The 22,491-nt window shown below is 46.0% G+C and overlaps 1 protein-coding gene across 2 annotated transcripts in view; it reads left to right on the top strand.

Moving 5' to 3' along the window:
* Positions 1-22,491, top strand: part of LOC126527685 (laminin subunit alpha-1-like) — a 63,286-nt gene that overhangs the window by 29,448 nt on the left and 11,347 nt on the right. The window contains exons 1-8 of one of the 2 annotated variants that reach the window (XM_050175550.3): positions 37-245; positions 2,420-2,560; positions 5,001-5,140; positions 6,897-7,085; positions 8,190-8,420; positions 13,333-13,528; positions 15,160-15,306; positions 21,070-21,220. In XM_050175550.3, the coding sequence (XP_050031507.2) occupies positions 2,528-2,560; positions 5,001-5,140; positions 6,897-7,085; positions 8,190-8,420; positions 13,333-13,528; positions 15,160-15,306; positions 21,070-21,220 (1,087 nt within the window). In that variant the 5' untranslated portion in view covers positions 37-245; positions 2,420-2,527. Of the gene's footprint in view, positions 1-36; positions 246-2,419; positions 2,561-5,000; positions 5,141-6,896; positions 7,086-8,189; positions 8,421-13,332; positions 13,529-15,159; positions 15,307-21,069; positions 21,221-22,491 lie in introns of those variants that run through there. The other variant, XM_072284490.1, reaches the window with a different exon arrangement.

The following is a 22,491-nucleotide window of genomic DNA, read 5'->3' on the forward strand; positions in this document are numbered from 1 at the left end:
CGACGACGACGACAATAACGACAACATGGACGTCGACGATATGGACGACAATAACGACGACATGGACTCGTAATTTAATTGTCCATGTCATCGTTATTGTCGTCCAGTCGACGACAATAACGACGACATGGACGACAATAACGATGCAGCCGCCGCGACTGGCATTCGATCCCGAGACATCGTGCTCAGCGTGCCGCGCAACTCCCAAAGCCTCTACTCAACCACGGCGGGCCGTGTATGTTCTGGTACGTTATAGTCACGTTTTCTTTGTCGCTGCACCGCCATTATCTCATTCGTCTCATTGCCATGCCGTCTACCGTAACATGTCGACGATAATTTGTTCTGTCATGGCGAAACACCGTTAGTGACGTCAGCATGCATGCTTCGCAAGTGTCGCTAGTGTGTCCATTTGATTTCGGTGATCCGCATAAAGTATTTGAAAACGCTTACTTGAATATCATCTGATGGTTTCTACTTTATTTTCTTTTTGTAGTTTAGAGAGCTTGCTGCAATGCAATGAACTATTCCTTTTTAACGTACTGGACGTAGTATCGCATACGTTCGATGATGACATGTTCGTACCGCTGTAGCGTCATTATGCAGTCGTGGGAAAGCACTCGTCATGCGATAACGTCTAAAGCCTGTTTTGCACGTAAGTGAAAGGGCGAGCATTGATTTGCGTGTAGAAGCCGATGTGAAAAAGAAAGCGTAACCTCACGGTGACGCCGACAACGACGTTGAGAATTCGATTTTGAATGTCCATATATGACTGCAAGCTCAATAAAGTGTAAAGCAAACAAATACCGCGGCAGTATCATGTACACTACTCAGTTTCACTCGCCATGGTTGCTCAGTGGCTATGGTGTTAGGCTGCTGAGCACGAGGTCGCGGGATCAAATCCTGGCCAGGGCAGCCGAATTTCGATAAAGGTGAAATGCGAAAACACCCGTGTACTTAGATTTAGGTGCACGTTAAAGATTCCCAGGGGGTCGATATTTCCGGAGTCCTCCACTACAGCGTGCCTCATAATCAGAAAGTGGTTTTGGTACGTAAAACCCCCTAATTTTTTACTCATTGTTTCTATTCTTTTTTTTTCTTTCGCAACAGCTACAGTCGTGGAGGACTACAGTCGCCGACCGATTTTCCGGACTCCAAAAATTCGGACATGCCCGATTATTCGGTCAGCTTCGCGGCACCGCCATTCTCCCCATAGACCATAATGTATAACAACTGCCGAAAGTCGGACGCCCTGCAACCCCTCGTCTGATTTTTCGGACACTTCTTGAGCCAACTCGTTCGAGGGCATCATGCACCAACTCTGACCGCGGCTATAGTACACTGTACCGCGGCGCATAGTTCGACTTGCTGAACGCCATTTTTGTTTTGAACGGAGCCTCCTTGCTGCCCCACGAAGTGGCGCTACTGGAAATCCCCGCTCATCATCATCGTTTATGCCTGGTTCGATAGAGTGGTCGTACAGTAGTTCCGGTTTCAGCTTAGTAAGCCATGTCAAGACAATCCAGCAGCTGATTTCTTTCTTTCGCGCAAGACGCTGCGAGTAGCACGTTTTTCGTTTGTGCGACTGGTGTCGGCACGGTGGTGTTTGCGTTGTGTGCTGTGTCGAGGTTTCGGTGATCCAACGTGGCGTACGGAAACATCGCGTCAAGTGTCTAATGGCGCCGACAGTGCCCGCGCAGACTGCGCTGGGGAATGCCGGCAAGCGGGTGCCGGGAGGCCTAAGATTTGTCGCCTTCCGATGTGCTCCCTACTGACGCGGAAAATATTCTGCCGAGACCTGCGCAGTGGTTGCATTGTGATTCCGGACACCGTCTCATTTGACAGTTTCACAAGTGCTGACACTGCTGTACTGACATGCGCAGAACTCGACGACGGCGAGATCGTTCGTTAGGTTTCTGCTGCTCCGCCGGACGATGACGCACCATGTGCTACGCTGCCGTCGCATGCGGAGCGTGCACAAGCAGTGACTGTGCTTTCAGCCGCCTATAGTGACCGTACGACCCTCTCCGAGATTCAGGCTTATCTGATTGCGCGTAAACGGGACAGCGTGCAACGGCGCACTCACGATTTCTTCAAGCCTACTGCCGAGCCCGAAGAAGTGCGTGGAAATAAAGGATTTCATTTTTTTTTCTTAATCTGCTTTTTCGGACACCTGTTTATTCGGACATTTCCGCAGTCCCCGTGAGGTCCGAATAAACGGTCGGCGACTGTATTTGAATAGTTAGGTAGTAGACTTATTTTGAGTCTAATTTGATATAAGCTGTACCATTTTATCTGAATTTGTTTATTGAATGACCATTATCTGTTATCAGAGGGTAATCTTTTTGCTTGCCAAGATACGTGCGTTATCCTGCTGCCCACACTCGTAATTTTTGCACCCGGCACGGGCACTCAATCCCAGAGTTGCCACAAGCCATGACGCACCGTACTTCTGTCAGCCTTGAAGAATCGGTGTAGTGGATCCAACGACTACACCCGGAAATTCAAGCGGTTTCCTTCCTGGTTTCGCATGTTTGCTGCACAGGAGACGGCAAAGCATTATGTAAGTTGTTTTTCGTCTTCCTTGTCATCTCGAAGTGCAACGGAAGAGGCTGTGACTTTCCTTGCCGGAGTGCAATTGTTATGTCAACCACGGCCACTGGGAAAGGGGTAGCTCTGCCGATAACTCGTTTTGTTTATAACAATAATTGCAGGTCCTCAGCATCATGGAAATACCTTTTTTTAGGTAGCGGGTCATCGAGTATCCTTTGGTATATTGCAAATTGTTACGGGGGGGGGGGGGGGGAAGGGAGGTAGATAAGACAACGGCAAAGGGCAGGCAGGACGACGATAAACATGACAACTGATTCAGTGAACTCCGGCGTTGAAACGTTAGATCCTCTCCCGTTACGACCCGCCGTGGTGGCGTGGTTGCTTTGGTGTAGCGCAGCTAAGCCCGAAGTTGCGGGAACGAATCCCGGCCGTGGCGGCCGCATATCGAAGGGGGCCGAAATGGCAGAAACACCCGTGTACCGTGTAAAGGGTGCACGATAAGGAAATCTGGGTGGTCAAAATTAAGCAGGAATCCCGCACTATGGTGTGCTTCATAATCACAGTCGTGGTTTTGGCACGTAAAACCACAGAAATTAATTTTTCCCCTTTCGTTTCGACCAGGGCCGATTTTGTTGAGCAGCGCAAAACGAGACAAAGGTCGGCAAAACTAAAGAAAAGTTTGTGTGTGTGTGTGGGGTGGGGAGGCAAGACAAGCGCCTACTCCTGATTATATTTTATTTTTCAGAAGTACAGACGTATATACCTGAGCGCGCGTGCGATTTCATAATGACATACAGTGGAATCTCGATGATACGATCACGGATAATACGAATTTCTGGATGATACGAATTTTTCTTTGGTCCCGGCCGAGCCCCATTACTTTGCAACGTGCTAAAGAACGGTTGTTACGAATCAATTTTCGACCCGCGTCGGTTGATACGAAAATTACCGAAGGCACTGGAAATTCTAAAGTGTGCTTGACGAAAGCCAGACGCTGCTGCTGTCTGCGCTCCGCTTTTCTGGCTTTGCTGTTCGGTGAAATGGCCAGTCGCTGCTCCCGTCTGCGCTCCTGTCACTCGCTTTGGTGTTCGGCGATATCGCCTGTCGCTGCTACAGCTTTCGTTATGCTCCCCTGCCTTTGATACCCGGCGATCTAATCAGTCGCTGTTGGCGTGACATCTGGTGACATGTTCAGTAGTCGCATGCGCATTCGCTCCTTGTTCTTCTGGCGTTTGGTGTTGGGGTTATACGGCATCCGCTGCCGTTTCCCCGAACCGCTTGGCGCCCAATCACTGGGCCGCTCCGGAGCCATGCGTTACATCCACTCGACTGCAACAAGACGTCTGGCGAAGGAGCCTGGAGCGGCAGGAGCGGACGAAGGAGCGGCAGTGCAGCTGTCACCGCCGACGCGCGCGCTCGTTCTACCGCTACTGTGTGACGTCACGGTTGCTATGCGCAGCTGCGCCCTCCACCGGCGCGCCGGTTGCTAAGGAAGGGAGGAGGTTGCGCCGCTGCGTGGAGGAGAGGCCACAGTTAGCACGATTCCAGTGCACCGACGGATGCGACCGTGAGCATGAGCCGCGGTCGGCTCATGCTCGCTCATTACGGCCGCGAAAGAGAACAGCGCCCCGTCACGCGATTTCTCCCTTTCTCTTTTGGTGCGCAAGCGTGGACACGGCTCCGTACAGCGCGGAGGCCGCGACTAGGCGCGAAGAGTTTGAAGCGGTGGCGTTTTTGTTGCTTTTGTGCTTTTCCTCCTTTTCCGCGTGCCATCGACAGAGTAGCTGCTGTGCTTTGGGCCGCGTTCTGTGTGTTAAACGTGGGCGACGGTGAAGGCCCACCACCGGCGGCTGAAACGCTGCACTCGCTCGAAGTTCTGAGGCGTGCTATGGCCGCGGATGAAATCAGCGATGACACGTGCACGTGTTCTTATAGATTTGAACAGTCTGCTAAGTGACCTGACAAAGAAAAAGAAGCAGAAGGATATTAGAGACTTTTTCTTCAAGAAATAAATGCTTTTTATGTACGTGTGCCTGAGTGAATTCACCTCCGACTCTTAAATTTAGCTAGTTTTAATTGCTCTGATAATACGAATTTCGGCTAATCCGAATATTTTTCGTGACCCCGTGAGATTCGTATCATCGAGATTCCACTCTAGCTTAGTTGACGCTAGGGATACATCACCACAAAATACAAAAACGTGAATTTTTTTTTTTTGGCTGGGCGCGCAGAACTTCACGTGCATCTGAAGAACGATAGCTTAGACATATATAATTATATTTCATATTACAGACAGACATATTATATATAGACATGCTATAATTAGCGAGTGGTGTATCACAATAAATAACCGTCTTTCTCGCCGTGCAACTTGAAGTGTGGCAATAGACTTCTGGTGCTTGGGGCACACCAGTGGCAGTAACGAAAGCAAACCCGATTACCGTTTGCAGCACTACTATTCAGTGGCTCTGAAGGATGGTCACATTGAGCTACGCTTGAACGGCGGTGCTGGGGAAGTGGCCTCGCGTTCGGAACAGCGCTACAATGACAACAAATTCCACACCATCACTGTCATCAAGAGGCATCGAAAGTAAGTTGGTGTCACTGCAGTCATTCTTTATTATAACCTACCAAGGCAAACACAGACTGTTCACTTAAAGGAGTGCTCGCATGAAATTTTTCTGTTGCGTTTTCTTTGTAGATTCTTTTTGGGTAGCTGTCAACACCATAATTATGCTACAAAGCCTCAATTCCTCAAGAGCAACACAAATAATTAGTTACCCTACCTGTTATGCCACCCATTCAAAATGCATGCTAAGTGCAGTGAGAATTCAGACGTGAAAAAGGAAAATACTCGTGTCATTGGAAGTGAACGTAGTGGTCACTTGGAATCATGAACAACTCAAGAGCGTGCCAGTCAGCTCGGTACGGCGGTTGAAAGCACTGCAGTGACTTACCAAGAGCTGCCAAATCAGCCCTTCCATTGGAAATCGAGGGGAACCCACTGTCCCCTCTTGTCCTGTGGAGTGCTGAATGTACTTGGCTTTCATTAGCACTTTTGTAGTGTGTACGTGTGTGTATTTGCGCATAAGTCTTATCTGGTACCGCGAGGTTGCCGCAATTGGTTTTGAATTTCGGTGATGGGATGGGTATTCTTTTTCTCACACCCGAAACCACGTTGCACTTGTTGCACATTTTGAACTGGTTGCATTAAAGGTTATGTAAGTAATTATTTTTTTGTATTTGCAAGAAATTGAGACCCCATAGTGTAATTACTGCTTTGATGGCCATTAAATAAAGCAATAAAAATGAAACGAGAATTTTCTGTCACTACTCCTTTAAAGTAAAGTAAACACAGCTGTTGTGCTCGTGTAAGCTGTTTTTATTCTTATTTTTGCATAGTAAACCTTGCTCAACAGTTTACTGAGCTTGGATGCTGATTACCGTCTTATGATTTCAATTTTTTTTTTTTTCAATTTCTATCTCAAATGGAAATGTTTGCTTGCATGGGAAGACCATTTGAATGTACTTTCACACCTTTTCCTACCACCAGGGAGAAATTATTCGGGTCATCACGAGAAAGCAAAATGAGTTTTAGTGCATAAGTATGCCTCTGTAATTTCATTTTCTCTCACTCTACGTCTTTTGACTTGCAACTTATCATGTCTTTTTACTCCTTTCAAAACGGCTTGCATCACAGAGGTGAAGCTTTGTGCGGAGCTCGGTGTTTCAAATGCGGGATCCCTACACACTGACACATCCTCTGACAAGTAGTAAATGATATCGAAATATAGGTGTCATTGAAGATTCCTGTCTTGACTTAAGAGCTTAAAACTGATATGTAGCGAAAGTGTGATGACTGGCTAGGAGAAATTGAGGGGCAAGGCATCTGGGCTGGCTTCATTGCATGCACCAGGTAAGGGTTAAGGACACAGCAGTGCATTGGTACTGTCAAATGATTCAAAAGGTTTGCATGAGCCCACAGTTTTTGATGATCCCTGATTTAGACGAGTATGTATTGTGTTTGTCGTTGTTTTTGGATGTAGGATCAATTGAGTTAAAATGCCAACAGTGGCAGCTGCATTACGGCGTGAACTGAATGGAAAGACACCAGTGTACTGAGTCTTCAGTACCTCATTAATCAATTACAGATGGCCAAAATTAATCTGAAGCCTTTGACTGTACATCTCTTATAGAGCATTTGTTGGTTTTGGACACGAGTTTCATCTCAATTATCTTGGCTGTCCTTCAGAGCTGCTAGGCACAAGAAACCAATGCTAAATGTCTGCACAGGATTCAAGTCAATGTTGACGACGCTGAAATAGACATGCTCAATGTCTGCGCAGGATTCAAGTTAATGTTGACGACGCTGAAATAGACAGCCTGCGGTTGCCGAAGGGCACAGGCGACATTGAAGGTCCTGGCCTGGGAGGCCTCTTCTTTGGGGGCGTCCGAGGTGGCACCGCCATAGGTGACCATGTGGCGACCCGGGACCACTTTGTGGGTACCATCAAGGATGCAGTCTTCAATGATGTGTGAGTATAAGGAGTTTTTGAGACAGAAAGAAGTGCTCTTTCTATGTACTCTTATACTTTCTGTCTACCTCTTGTGCCATAATTCTTGAATGGGCCCTGAAACACCTTTATTTTTTTTAACTGAGCGACATGCTTGAATGAGTGTGATACCTTTCAAGGAAAACGTTCGAAAATGAATTATTTGATAGGACGTAATATTCATGGCGATATATTGAATGCAATGTTTATTTTCCCTGTTTCCCCTCAACTCTTCGATTCCTGTCAGCTGGGGCGACGCTGGTCGTAGCTCTTTGCATATAACATCTTACATTCATTTCTTCATTTCACAGTGCACTTATGACAACCCTTTCAGGTCTGCATCTGACAAAGCTGCCTGAGTACAACAAAGGAACATTGACAGGATGGCTGTGGCTGTGTGCATTCTATGATACATACAGTATTCACATGTAGCTCTTAAGGTTTTGTTGTTTTGTTCATATATGAGCTCATGCACCCTTTCTGTAGGACTGTTTCAGAGCTTGACTCTGCACTTGTTAAAGCCTTTCTTTCCTTATTAGGTATAATTGCAAGTCAAAATGCATGCAGGTTTGCAAATGTGATAATTTTCTGAAGAAGCAACGAACGTTGGCTCTTGCTTACTAGTATAAAGCTGAACATTACACACAGTATTTGGATTAGGTTAGCGCATGTTTTCCTGTCCACTTGTGCATAGTGAACTTGCTCTTGTTTATGCTAGTGTTTATTTTGTTTGCATGTTAATATGCAAAACGGAGTATCCATCCCTTTCTGAAGACTACTACCCCTATGCAGGCTTCTTGGTGCTCACATACACAAGCACTGTATTCATATGAATGTATACCACAACCATGGATATAAATGTCTGGCAGCACTCGCCTACCTGGTTCTGAAAAATGAAAAATGTGAGTCGTTACAGCTGTATAATTTGACTTGATGTAGCACACAGCAGCCATAGCCAGAGACCTTGAAAATCTGTCAGGACACTTATAGATACTACACTTTAACAAGTGCCAGTAAACTGTTCATTCCATACATTGTCTCTTTGTGGCTCCCTCTAATCTGAATGCACCAATAATTCTCGCGTAGCCTCCTGGGCTTCAACTTCCCGGTGTCGCACGAAGGAGCCGGCATCGGACAGCTGCTGAAGCGCCCGCGTCCTATGCCACCCGAGCATGACCGAATGGCCGTCCCCACGGAGCAAGAACTCGACCAGTGCTCAGACCAGCCGCCGCCCGACTTGCACGAAAAGGCCGTCAAGTTTGGGGACACTCTCAACAGCCATGTGAAGTTGTTCGATGCCATCGAGTTCCAAAACAAGTGAGAACCTGGGGTCTTGCTGTGAGCGGTACTTGTGAACTGAAAATGTCTGCTAATTGTTTCATCTGTCTGTTCGTTCCACCACTCGTCCACTGTGGAGGTGATCGTCTGGGCCATGCAAAGTGACGCATAGTGCAGCGTCATTCTTCGATCTGTGATTATTCTGCCATTACTTTAGGTGCATTCCACGTGCACTCTCAGTGCGCAGAGCTTAAGCTCAGGAGCAGTGCAAGTGTTGGAAAACGTGATCCCCATGTGCAGATCTTGGGGGACATGCCCGACATGATCCAGGGCTTGCTGGAGCACTGATGTCTTGAAAACCTATTCATATTACCTGCCAAGTAGTGAGGTGCTTTCGGGTTAAGTGGTGAAGAGCCTGACAAATGTCTAAACGGGCTAGTTCAAGCAAGATTGGAATGAGCACATCTGCTGTACAAAGAACTCTAGCCAGTGCAAGCTTGGAGCTCATTTCTAGTTCAGCGAAAAGTAAGGCGTTTCGGATTGCTACCAGCAGTGATTGAGTTCACTAATCAGGGTCTCTGGCATTTGTCATTTTTCTTTTTTAATCATTGTTGCAGCTTACCACTTGAAGCACAGCAACACAGTCGACTTGGTCTGGCATCAAAATGTAGCCTAGTGTAGTGAAGTGTACTGGGTTGTATCTCAGGGATGTTATTGTACAGTCGAACCTCGATATATCGAACAGCACGGTGACCGCAAAATAGTTCGATATAGCCAGAATTCGATATATAAGATCACGTAGAAAACGCGTCAAAAACTAGCGCAAATCAATCAATGAACCAATCGTGGCGCAATAGATACTCACGTGAAGCTTCAAACAAAGTATTTATTTAGTTCGTTGAAAGTACTGAAGCAGCGTAGCCTGCTTCATATTGGCAACCGTGTGCTTGACCACGGCGTCCTCAACATAGTCCAAACGGTCCACAAGAGACAGTCCAATGCCTTCTATTGTGCCGCAGTAGCGGCGTACAACGGCCAAAGCAGCTACAGCCTCAGTTGCAGTCGGGAGCGGGGCAACATCAGCGCTTGCTGGATCAGCCTCGACAGCGTCTTCATTTGGCCGCTCAGCAGTCACTTCTGCCGCGATCTCCACGTCTGTTAACTCCGCCACTGTTCCGGTGCTGTCGTCACCGCCAACGAAGTCCGCAATGCACAAGATGTGTGGCTCAGCACCGACAAAGCGCTCCAACTGGCTCCACGGCCGCCTCGATCACGCGCGCACGGGGGGGGGGGCAAGCCTCGCCGTGCGCGCGTGATCGAGGCGGCTTGCCCCGCCGTGCGCGCACAGGTGCGCGCATGATCGAGGCAGCCGTGCTGGCTCCAAGCCGCCGCGTGTGTACGCTGCTACGTTCAAATGGCGCCCTCGGCGCAACCGATACGGGCAGCTGTCGTACGCAGCAGTCTGGAACGCCGATCGCGCCGCCGCTATCTTCGAGAGTGTTGCGGGAAAGCTCGCCTCCTGTCAACAGAGCCCACTTGGTCTGGGGCGGCGGAGTTCGATACTATATCCATTTTACATCCGGCCCCGTTCTAAATGAAGAATTAAAAATGCATGCGATTTTCCATGTGATATAGAAATCGTTCGATATACGCAATAATTCGATATATCCGTGTTCGATATATCGAGGTTTGACTGTATAGCTAGGTGGTGGGTCTGAGTGATGTCGAGCGAAAAAAAAAAATCTGGAAGAATTTGTTTACAATTTGAGGTTTTTTACCACGATGCAAACCACTAGCCATGCTAATACTTTTGCAAACCACCTCTGTCAATATTTCACTGCCATTGCTACGTGCCAACCTTACACCTTCATGTTCTCATGAACATTTCAGTCAGTTACAGTACATGGTAAAAAGAAAAAAGAAAGTAAATGCAGGCAACTCTTGACACTTTAAGGTGAGACGCGGGTCGAAAAACGGCGATTTTCATCAGAAAAGTCAGTTTCATGTTTTTGACTGTTTCAGCAAGATTGATCCCTCCTCTTTCACATATAAAGAAATCAGAGCCGTAAATGATTGGGAAAGTATAAATAAACTCGGTGAAAGCACCCGAGGTGGCGAGAAAAGGTGCAAATCTAGCCCATTTTCCAGCGCGTGATGCGTCAAATCGCGGCGTCGCAAGCTATTGGGCTTGTGCAAGGCAGTAGGCCTACGCTTTTTCTCTCCGAGGTCGGCTTTGCCGCGTCACAATCTCCCCTGGAAGTAATAATAAAAACATTTCACCGCCAAAACCGAGCGCTTTCGCTGGCTTTCTAAATCACGTGGTGCGATTCCGGCCGCGCCATTGGCTGCTACCGCGCGACGCGGCCGCAGGTTGTCTGCTCTTTCTGCGACGCGCCGCTCTCTCGACGTGTTCCCAGGCTGTCAGGCATTTTTCTGCTCCTTGTTTCGATGGATCCCGTGAAGAAACGCGATTTTCGATCTCGAAAGTATCGGTCGAAGCACAAGTTCAAGGGGACTCGCCGCAAAGTCAAGCGGCGTGCAATGGAGACGTCCGCGGCAGCTAAGCCTAACCTAGGTGACGGCGACGCTTTTGACGGTTCAGAGTCGGCCGGCAGCTCAAGTTTCGTTGACAGCGCAGACGAATTCGTCAGCGCATCGGAGAAAAAGTAGATAATCTTCGACAATCAAGATAGGAGCGGCGAGGAGACGGCAAGCACCTTTATCTGCGAGATCGGCGTCGGGAATGTGAGCGCCGCGGCATGTCCGGCGTGCAGACGGCGCGACCTTTTTATCCGTGAGTTGGCCAAAAAACGGAAACGGCTCGCGTCGTTTTTGGGGTTGTGTTGCAACAATGCAGCGTGTACCACGTCCGTTATCTCGTCAACGTATTCGTCGCGGCGTGCATCTCCGGTAGACGACGCTAACGGTGGAGCGCGCCCTTCGGCCAGCCCAAGAGTGAGTTTCGCCGTGAATATCAAGGCAGTGGTTGCGGCGCGCGCTTTTAGAGCTGTGCACAATCAACTCGTCCGATTTTGTGCAGTTCTTGGTTTACCAAAACCGATGCACCATAAATCGTTCACCGCCATAACAAAGAAAGTGCACCTCGCTGCTACAAGAGCAGTGGCTGAACTTGGAGTTGGCTCGGAAAGTAACAGCGCAGGAAGTGGGTCAGCATGGTGCTCACGAAGACTCTATGAGAGAACGACATATGGCGCAGGTGAATTCTAAAGTAGTGCACTGGATCTAGATATCCTGGCCTGCATTATGTGCAATTTTTGTATAGATTTCAGCGCTACAACACAAATAAAGAACTTTTATAACTTTCAATCGTGTTTTTCTCAGCTTCATATTTTTGGCCAAACATGGCTTTTGTGCACGACATTTGATGTACTTATTGTGGTCCAATCAAGACCAAATTTGGTGTGCATCATCTTTAAGATGTGTAGAATGCACTGATATAGATTTTAGTGCAACCAGTTTATTTTCAAGAATGGAAATGTTCAATACCCTTGGGTACCAGTCACTGAAAACGAAGCATCAGATATGAAATTCTCTCAAAATGTTGCCTGTCAAGGGAATTGCATTATCTTGGTTATTAGCACTCAGTGGAGTGTTAGGGACAAGAAAAGCCATTTTGCACTGCTATATCATGCCAACTGCTAGGTCCAGTAGCCGCACAAACATGCACTGTTTTTCACTTATGCATGGCACTTAGGACATGAAAGCATCAAGCTATCCTAAAACTAAAAACAGATTTGGAATGAGGATATCAAGCTATATAAGTGGTACAATTTTCATTTGTATAGCATTAATATTTAAAAAAAAGGGTTTCTGAGGAGCGTCTCCCCTTAATGCTAACTTCTCCAAGCATGTGAGAGATGAGAAGTGCTATCTTCGGTTGATAAAATATTAGTGTGCATGGGCAGTTCATAAGTAGCGACAGTGTAAAAATAAGAATTATGATTAGGTTTAGTGACAAAGCATCCTAATATCTTAGATAAAGAAAAACACAACTGAGAGATTAATGCATAGATGTAGCATTTCTGCACACACCTAGCGATGCTTATCTTTGTGAAAAATGTTGAGAAGCTTTTGTCATTTATCATTGTCCTTATTATTTTCTTTCATATTTGTTTGTGACATTCTTCTTGTTACTATGTTCAATTTGTGCATTAATAATACTTTTGTGGAGGCGCTGCTGTGCCAGTGACAAAGCGGGTGGCACGAGCAAACACCTCGATGGAGCATACATGGCAAGCAATAAATCAGTTTTTGCCTAGCGCTCCACGAGCCACATTGTTTTCTCCACATTTTTGACCTGGAATAGAACACCACGACATTCCTCGTGCAAATTCCTGCGCTGACCCAGGCGAGCGTCTCAGTGTGTGCTTTCTGCTACTCACGGAGCATCACAGCCTCGATGCTGTAGCAGAAATCTGTGCGGAAGTGCTTGCTGCACACCCGAGTTATAGTCAATGGCTGCCTGCCGGTTTTAGGTTTCGCGACCCAAGCTTCATGCAGCTTCTTGTCCTGTGGCTACGCATGAAGGCTGGCAGCGAGCTGCATTGCGCACACCCGGCACTGCGGCACCAAGCAGTAGCCTACCACGTTGGACGCCTTCGAAGGCAGTCACTACCTTTCATTGTGCTTTCAAGCGTTGTCAAGCAGACACGCGAAGCGGGAAAACATCCCCTCTTGATCAGAACTGCAGCGCAAGTGGGACTTTAAACTTTCGTTTTCACTTTGCTTTTATATTTCCGAAGCAGCCAACGTAGTCGCGCTGTGTCCACATGATCCCTCATACCACATCACACTGACGGCGGCGCCAGCTTTTTGAGTGATGGAGCTTGCCCCCAATACTGTATCTGTTACTTTGTTGTTTTGAGAGATGGTTAACTTCCAATGTGCAGTTTCCTTTTTTGAAAAACTGTGATTCGCTGTCACGGTGCAGCTTTAACGTGAGCCTGGAGCTGCGGACGTACTACCCCAACGGAGTGCTGCTGCTGGCCCAAGCCGGTTCCCCGCATCGGCACTTTGCTCTTGTCCTGTCTGGAGGCCGAGTCTTGCTTGAAATCACAGAGAAGACGTCAAAGAAGCTCCACAGCCATGGTGGCCTTAATGACGGCGACTGGCATCACGCGAGTCTGGCACGAAATCGTTAATCTTGTAACTTGACAGATTCAGCACAAATTGTGGAAGCAAGACTTTTATGAAAAAGTCATCAAAATCGCATAGTAAAACAATGTAGGAAGAGTTGCCTTGTTATGGTGGATCCACACGACGGACGAAATCCGTCTTTTTTGCGACGGACTGCGCATCACGTGACTACGCGTCACGGATTTGTGCCGTCCGCGCGTCGTCCGCGACCCCCACGGACGGAAAATGCCGTGCTATTTTTCGCATTCGGATTTTGGGGGTCGAATGCTGCGGATTTAGCCTAGCATGCTCTACAGTCTGGCAACAAGCGCAGCTTTGGGAACTTTCTGAAACAGCTTCATCGCTGCTAACACCATTCGTGTCCAATTCGGACAAAACAACAGGCATTGCGGCCAACCGTCGTTTCCTGTCGATCTCCATTTTCATTCAGAGTGAAAACACCTATGACAAAGTCTTTGTTACACCGATGGCGCCATCTAGAGTGAGTAAAAACAATCAATTATATTAACTTACGGCCACTGAGATCCGCCCGTGCCGCCGCAACATCTTCGAGGCAATGTTCAGCCAATACAGCCACTCTAAGCCTACGCGCCGAGAATCTGAGTATCGCTTTCGGAAACGGTGTCCACTCATCACGAATACATTGCTATCGAAGCTTGTGGACACAAATTTAAACCAAATACAATCCTCAGTTTGAAAGTTACGGGCCACACAGTGGACGACGACGACTTGACATTTTCGAGGCGGACGGCAGTTGCTTCAGGCGTAGCCGCCATCTTTATTTTTCCGGCGCGGTCGTCTACTCAGTCCGTCCGTCGTGTGGATGCGCTTCGCAGCCGGACGGGCTGCGGAATAAGCGTCCGCGGCAGATTTGCACGTAGCCGTCCGTCGTGTGGATACACCATTACTACTGTAAGTAGAGATAATTCCGCGCACGCCATGGCACTGTGACCAAACAAATGAATACGAAATAGTATTTAAGATGAGAATATCTGGTTTCACAAAGTGTGCAGTGGTATAGCGGAATTACATGTGTGTTTTAATTATCTAACTATTGGTCCAGTAGTTGAATGCAGCTCCTTGCTCACATTAATGAGGCATCAGTTCAGGTTGCGATTTTTAAGTTCGGATGCTCCTACCAATACATAGAAATCTGAGATACAGGCATGCATCTCTTATTTGTGTAAGGTTTTGTCCTGAATGTCTGTAAGTCGAGACTTGTGGTTTAGCATGGATGACCAGTTAGTCATCACATGGCTGATTTCTTCCCTGCAGAAAGAATATATATAACGTCGGCCTATGTTTGTGCATGTTTTTGGTATCTCATTCACAGCCTAGAATGATACAAGCAGGTCACTTCGTCTCATAGGCTGATCGAGTCAAGGGTGCGTGATAATATTTTCACTGTCATGCCAGTTTTCTTTAGAGTTTGGTGCTCAGTAGATCATTGTTGTGAGACCTTCAGTAATCATGATTCAAACATACTTCATTACTAATTACATGATGAAATGAAACACTTGTCAAAGAGCCCTATAAAAAATGAAACTAATAACGAATAGCTGCTTTGTTTTTGTTTTTTGGTCCCTAAATCTGTAAACTTGCGTGCCCATTGCTCTCGCAGGTTGGCCTTTCAAAGCAAGGCTCCCGACTGACTCTGTCCGTGGACGACAAGGCGGCATTGATGTTGCAGGTGCACAAGCGAATGCATTTCCGCAGCCCGCTATACGTTGGCGGCATTGCGTTAAGCCTCTCCGTCCCTGAGGATCTCGTGAGTGTGGCGAACGCCTTGCTCAAGTTCTGACAGACACTGTCACTAGACAGAACACTGCTACATTTCTTTTCATAGCATGCACTGTACAGTGAAACCTCGTTAAACCGTAGTTGGCCGGAGCTCGGAAGAAGTACGTAGTAAACGATAGCACCGCTTAAATGAAATAGCATGAGATCGCCCACTTACATGTCGTAAATGGAGGAGAGAGTGTGATGAAAGGGGAAAAAACATGCAGCATTTATTTACTTTGCGCGACAAAAGTGTTATTTTCGTTTGATGCCACGGTGGCCTAGCACTGACGACAGCGGTCTCAAACTTACCGAAGCTGTGAGCCAGCATTTCAACCAGCCCCCTCATCTCGGCAAACACTCGCATTGCAGATTCCTCATTAGTGTTGCATATTCTCCGTGCGCGGATGCGCTAGCGTTGCAGAAGTCGCGGGGCACCTTTTCATTGAGGGGTGCTGTTCACGTCGCAACGATTGCATTCGTGAGGCTGACGTAACGACAGCTTCTACCACTGTCGAGCCTGAATCGCCCGTGCTGTCGCTTTCCATGTCGTCCTTATCGCTGTCGCTAGGCGACACTTTGGCAAAACAGAGGCAACGGTGGCGAAAAGTCCAACCTCACGGCCAACATCTCTTCGCGGTTGCAGCAGTGCTGCTGAGCAACTTCTTAGTGACACACACCGTTGTCAACAGTAGACCCATGTCGCGTGCCAGCACTGACTTCATGTCACGTTCGACAGCACGAACGATGTCCAATTTTTCTTCTATGCTGAGCACCCGGCGTCTTTTTTATCCGAGCTGCGGTATGACACGAGTCCTTGTTTGCATGACGCCACAACGCTCTCTGGGACGGTGTTGAAATGATGTTGATGTTGATGTGGGTTCATGAGCAAACGCACTGGGCGCTTGGAGGCTGTTGTTCAGATCTCTGAGGCTTGTTGTTCTGCCGGGCCTCCCAATGGAGACAAAGCACCGCCGTGTTTGCGCGACAAAAAGTGTAAACACTACGTGTTAACCAATACGTATGCAATAAGCTGGTACGGTTTATGCGGATACAAAACACATTATGTTCAATGGCCGCTGAGTCGGGGATTGGACTTTACTACTTTAAAACGAAACTACTGTTTAAGCAGAGATGGTTTAACGAGGTTTTACTGTATTTGTTTACTAGTACTGTCATTATTGAAGTCTTCCAAGTTGCTATGCTTCTCTTTAGCAAAAACAAACAAAATGGAAGGAAGTTCACAAGAAGATCGAGGCTTGAAGTTGCTCACTTTTCTTAACAGTACATATCATTATATTTGCTTTACTGGAAAAGAACTGATGTGACAGGGAAAACAGATGTGGCTTTACAAGTGGTGCTCAAGAGTAATATAAATTAGAGTTCCTTAAGAATGAGCTTTGTTCTCTCATACTTTGTCCAGTTTGTGCTGATTCAATGAACTTCACTTAACATGCACTTCTCATGAGATGAAAATTTTACTTTCCCCTCTTGTTTGTCTCAAAGAGAGTTTTGGTAATGTTGCACTGAAGTCTGTGCTTCTTCTCTGTTGCAGACGAGCAGTTCAATGTGGACAATAAGCTGGAACTGCAGCTAGAATTCCGAACATGGAGACTGAATGGTGTCCTGATGAGCTTGGCCGAACATCCAGATGGTGAGTGAAGTCATAAAACTTGCCATATGGATCTGTCTTTTGTAAACTGAAGGCGAGGATGCACATGTTAATATGGTCCCCGTGCACAATGCTCTCCTTGAACACGCAACATCAGGCTGAAGGCGCTTAGAAAAGCCATGTCTGATGTACCAGACAGGCACAGCTCTTAGATGATGGACAACAACGCTAACTATCCAGTTGGTGTTTGCAGTGGTGAATTGCAGTTGTGGAAGATTATGACCCTAAAGTTCTTGTCTACTGTTTAAGCGGGTACGGTTTAACAAGGTTTTACTGTATTTACTCACTTCTAACGCATCCTCGATTATAATGCACACCTCGACATTTATACTATATACTTGCAGAAATACAAAATGCACTACTCTTGACTGCCCCCTCCCCAGATATTCATAGTAAGACCCAGAAATTGTGGTTTGCCTTGACGTGGAAAAAGAAAATTTTGTGTGTTCAAAAGACAGTGGACCAGGTGCGACTTGTCAAATACCAGCTGTAGGTTGTGTTGAACGACGACATACATATGGCACTCCCAAGAGCACCAGTGCACCCTGTTTAGAGGTCATCTGCACAGTGTGCAAAGAGTAAGCGTGCCGAGATGACGTGGCGAGATGACGGGACATCTTGTGTGCTCTCTTTCCGTGTGTTTATCACTGGAGGTTGCACCATCTTGGGTTTCGGAGATGCGCTGAAGCGAGAGGCAGGCCAAGCGTTCACTCCCCATGGCTGGCGCTTTTCATAATAGCATCGTCCCACAGCGGGTGACATTATCAGCCGTGGGGGCGGAGTGGAGGCGAAAGTGTGGCTAGCTTTGCTCTGTGCCGCTGATGTGGAGATGTTGACACGGCATGAAAACGTATCTTTCGTGGACGACTCTCAGATTCGACAAAATGAATTTTCTTTTTCTCATTCAAGTTTGCTTTTTCCGGCTACCAAATAGGAAAGTTTTGCGGCCCCTTCTGTGTAAGAAAAAATCTATTGGTGACTGTACTCTTTTGCATAAAAGGCATTATTCAATATAACAAATCAAATTGTCTATTTCACTGGCTTTGTTTTATAGAGGCTTAACTGTATTAAAATTGTCTATAAACACACTTAGTTAGATTGAGGTTCTACATACATGTTGCTTTATGGATAAGAAGCCATAAAAAGTTAAATACTGCAATGTATCATGAATTATGTAATATTTAAGTTTGTTATATTGTGGTTTAACTGTACCTTGCTAGGTGCTTTTTATGCTTTGCCCTTTGTGTGAAATGGTGACGTTATTTTTGTCTGAAGCATTGCAGGAAGCTTGTACAAGCTGTTTAATATGTTTGCGCAATCCTAGCATGCACTTCCGTTCTGAAAAAAATTACTTAAAAATGACATGTGCATTAGACGCAAGTACAAAATCAAAACTGCAATAGTGACAGGCTGTTGTCATTGGGGCTAAAAGATTTATGCAACTTAATCTACACATCTCTGTGGGCCTGCTACATTCAAGGCAGAGGGAGCATCACGTGACAATTTCAAAACCTAGCTGCCATTCTATACACTTTCAACATCCATCAGGCTGTTGATTTCACCATTTTGTCTCCGATTGGCGAAAAGGGCGGCTATGCCTTCTGTGATTGGCTCAAGATTGGGTACACATTATAATCGAGGGAACCTTACAATTTGGTAAATATGGTACTCCAATGATAGTCATGTAGGGCTGGGTTCTCATAAATGATTGATGGAGACTCTTCTTAGCCGTATGATCAAAGCTGTCTGGCATGCTATGTGCAACACTGCTGCAACCTTGTCAGTTTAATAAATTTTCCTACAAAAATAAAAGTCATTTGTAAAATCAAATGTTTCCGGGCCAACTCAACGAGGACTAAACAACAAATGCCGCCGAGTGCAGCCTTATAGAAGATCTTGATTATATTGGGAAGGGGTTTCACTTAGGCTGATAATCTTTTTTTCCTGGCTTTCCTGGATCGACGGGATAAGGTGGTGGATGTGGGGTACAAAGGGACAATGAACTGGGGGTGACACTGCTGATACTGTACACCGAAGATAGGAGGCTACTGTTGTGCTTCGCCTGTTTGATCTCCAAGAAAAGAGTCAAGTTGACCCCAAAACATCAGGTTTAATAAATTGCATGTTTAAAGCGAAGCTTTCTATCACACTACCCCCCCCCCCCCTACACACGCACACACACACAAACTTTGTATGGACTCTGTCTTATGTCTGGTCGAGTAAACTGGGCCGATCCCAGTGGCAGTATAATCAAATGTGATGACTTGGTTCTCTGATCGTGTTACTAGTGCAAGATATGTGTCTTGCCAAGGCCTTTTAAGTGGTTTGTAACACAGGCTGATACTGGAGGCATTGCGAAGTCACAGCACTCGAACGCCCAATAGTGTTAGCCAGTATAGAGCTAACAGTAGGTGTCCTTTCTGGCTAGCTCAGTTATCACTTTACTTTAACGATCATCGTTTGGTAGTTTTGGGCCAACTTTTTTTTAGTTGGAGAGGTTATTAACTTCATAATTATTAAGCACAACGAACCAGGTGAATCTGTCAGAATGTTCAGCTTCCATGGCTGCAGACCGTGCTACATTTGTCATGCATTTACGTAACCGTCTGTTGACAGGCATTGTCTCTGTGAATAGTGGTGGCCACCTCATTTGCAAGTTGCATTTACTGCATTCACTGTAGACACTTGAATTTGATGGCGAGGCTAGGTGTTCATTCATGGGGGAGGACGCAGTGTTAGCTTGGAGGAAATAGTGCGACAAAACTGGAATGTGGAGGAAAAGCTTGAGTGTGATCGGAAGTGCACATCATAGAAATTCAGAACCAGTTGAAGTCATTCACACTGCATGTGCAAAGGCTCTGTTAGCAGCATGTATTCTACGACACAACTTCGTAAAAAAAAAAAAAGATTATAATTTGCACTGAGTATGTGTCTAATTGTACTGTAGTCCTGCCCATGATTTTGGTCATAGAGTGTAAACAGAGTCATTAATATGTTTGGAGAACGAGAGCCGAAGCAGGACTCATCGTAATTTTGATTTCAAAAATTATCACTAGACATTGGATAGCTTATAGGCTCACATTGCTTGTAACTGTTACGTCATTACTCTCCAGTTTGCACTGCAGACTGGCCTGTGCGTGCAGCTTGCACACCTGGCAACTCTCCCGAATTTTTCGTGATGTTCAAGAAATTGGGCACCTTCTATGATGTCACGGATACTGCACCATGTCTTATGGAAAATAATTTACGTTCACGAATATATGTTGAAACATGGAGCGGCACGAAATTGCATAAAATGCACGCAAGAAACAAATTATGACATCACCTTCTTCACCCTCTTGTGACAGTGCAAGGTGCCATATAAGCCACAGGGTACTTGGTACGAGCTAGCTTATTCAGTAAAGTTCCTTAAGCAGGTGAGATCGGCAACAGTAAAATCGCTGAAAAAGTAACTGATCTGAAAACAATGTGCTACTTCTTAACATCCGATGTGGTAAGCGTGCTGTTGTTGGTGTGTTGACTCCTAAAGGTAAGCGATTGTTAATAAAGTATGTGTTTAGCCCACAAAAGGTCCTATGGCCAGGACAAACTAAAAAAAAAAAAATATGTGGGTTATTGTTCACCCGTATTGTCGAGTTTACGGGATTTTTACAAACTTAAGGTTCTCAGTTTGGCAGGTATGAAATTATGTGATGCTACTTGAACAAACACAAATTCATTCAGCGAGTGGGAACACAGACAGTATTATAAAATGCCAGCAAATTTATCAAACAGGCTAAATTTAATGGGTAGTTTTCATTAGCAATAAGTCGAACCTCGTAACGAAGTCGCCCAAGGCATGAAAATATGTTCGTTATATTGGATATTCATTGTAAGCATATAATACACTACATGCTGATATGGGTGAGAAAGGCTATATTTTACTTTATTATATCCGATAATTCGTTATATCCATGTTCATTGTACCAACATTGTGCAAATGGCATTAATCTTTGAACCATTAAGCAGTTCAGTTAATTCAAACAAATTTTTATGGCTGTGTGATGTGGGTATAAGCTGAGTACTACTGTGTGCTTGCAGGTGAAAGAGAGCTTCAAGGGTTGCATCCGGAACTTCAATGTCAACAACAGATATGTGGACTTGGCCAGTGGAGAGTCGAATGGCGTTGGACAGTGCTTTGCCAACATAGAGCCTGGAGCATTCTTCCAGGGAGATGCCTACGCTGTTTATGGTACGTCAAAAAATACTTTGTCGAAAAGGCAATCTTCATAGGGGGCTTAATTATGCGCTCTTTTTGGTTCTTATTGGCCGTGTAATTATGGCGCTGAGTGCCCCTACTGGAATCCAGTTTGGGACCTCTCCCACCCCCCCGGTAACCGTTGCAGAACAAAAGGGAGAGGCGTAGAGATGACAGACTAGGCGAACACCATCACAAAGATGACGAGGTGCACCCTGATCCCCCCAAAAATTACGAGGGTCTGCAATGAATATGCAGAGACCAATTGCTTTGCTTCAGTTGGAGAACTACGAGTGCTTGAAAAATGAGAAAAATAAAGCGTAATAAATAGCCTCGCAAGAACGTTTGCAGCCACAAGTCCAAAGGTTAGACAAATCCATGTATGAACCGTAACTCCCATGGTAGTGGAGCAGTCACAATGCCAGAGTTCCCTCTAATAATTCTTGCACGAAACTTTGTGGCCGTCACAAAAAGTCGCAAGCTCAGTGTTGTTTACCTTTATTGTCCTTTCTGTTAGGTCAGTTTTCCATTCCCAGTTGCACATATACTAGGCAATGGCATTGTCCTTATTTTTGCTACCAGAGACCTCTATGAGGAGCAAGACACTTGTCGTGTAAGTTAGCGAGGTCAGAGGAGGGCCTTATACTCATTCTGTTTTTGAGGTACACTGAGATTAGTACTCCAACGTCAAAATGGGGGGGGCGGGGGGTTCTTACTGGTTTCACAGAATGCCCTGCAAATTCTGCATTTGAGCACCTCCCGTTTTAGAGATATGCGTGACGCACTATATTCATGTTACGGGTGCTTTTCATTTGAGCTGTCTCGCCTTGGCCCATACATATTTGTAAAGTCTTGTCTCTTGGCAGCTAGTGTATGCTATTGTGCTAATCTGTACAAGCCAGATGGAGTCAGTTGCTCTAACTTTATACATACTGTGTGTCCACTAGAGCTCTAATTATTATGCTGATGCATTGATGCTTGATATAAAGCACACTAAATTATGGTCAGTTGCACTAAATTTGTACACAAGACACCTTGTTTAACCGTAGTTGGCCGGAGCTTGGAAAAAGTACATAGTAAACGATAGTAGTGCTTCACCGAAATAGCGTGAGATTGCCCACTTACCTGTCAAAAACAGAACTCGGAGAGAGTGCGATGAAAGGGGAAAAAACATGCAGTATTTATTTACTTCGAGCGACAAAAGTGTTATTTTCGTTTGGTGCCACGGTGGCCTAGCAGCGATGACAGTGGCGTCAAACCTACTG

The sequence above is a fragment of the Dermacentor andersoni genome, chromosome 9 (assembly GCF_023375885.2).
Source record: "Dermacentor andersoni chromosome 9, qqDerAnde1_hic_scaffold, whole genome shotgun sequence".
Taxonomy (NCBI): Eukaryota; Metazoa; Arthropoda; class Arachnida; order Ixodida; family Ixodidae; genus Dermacentor; species Dermacentor andersoni.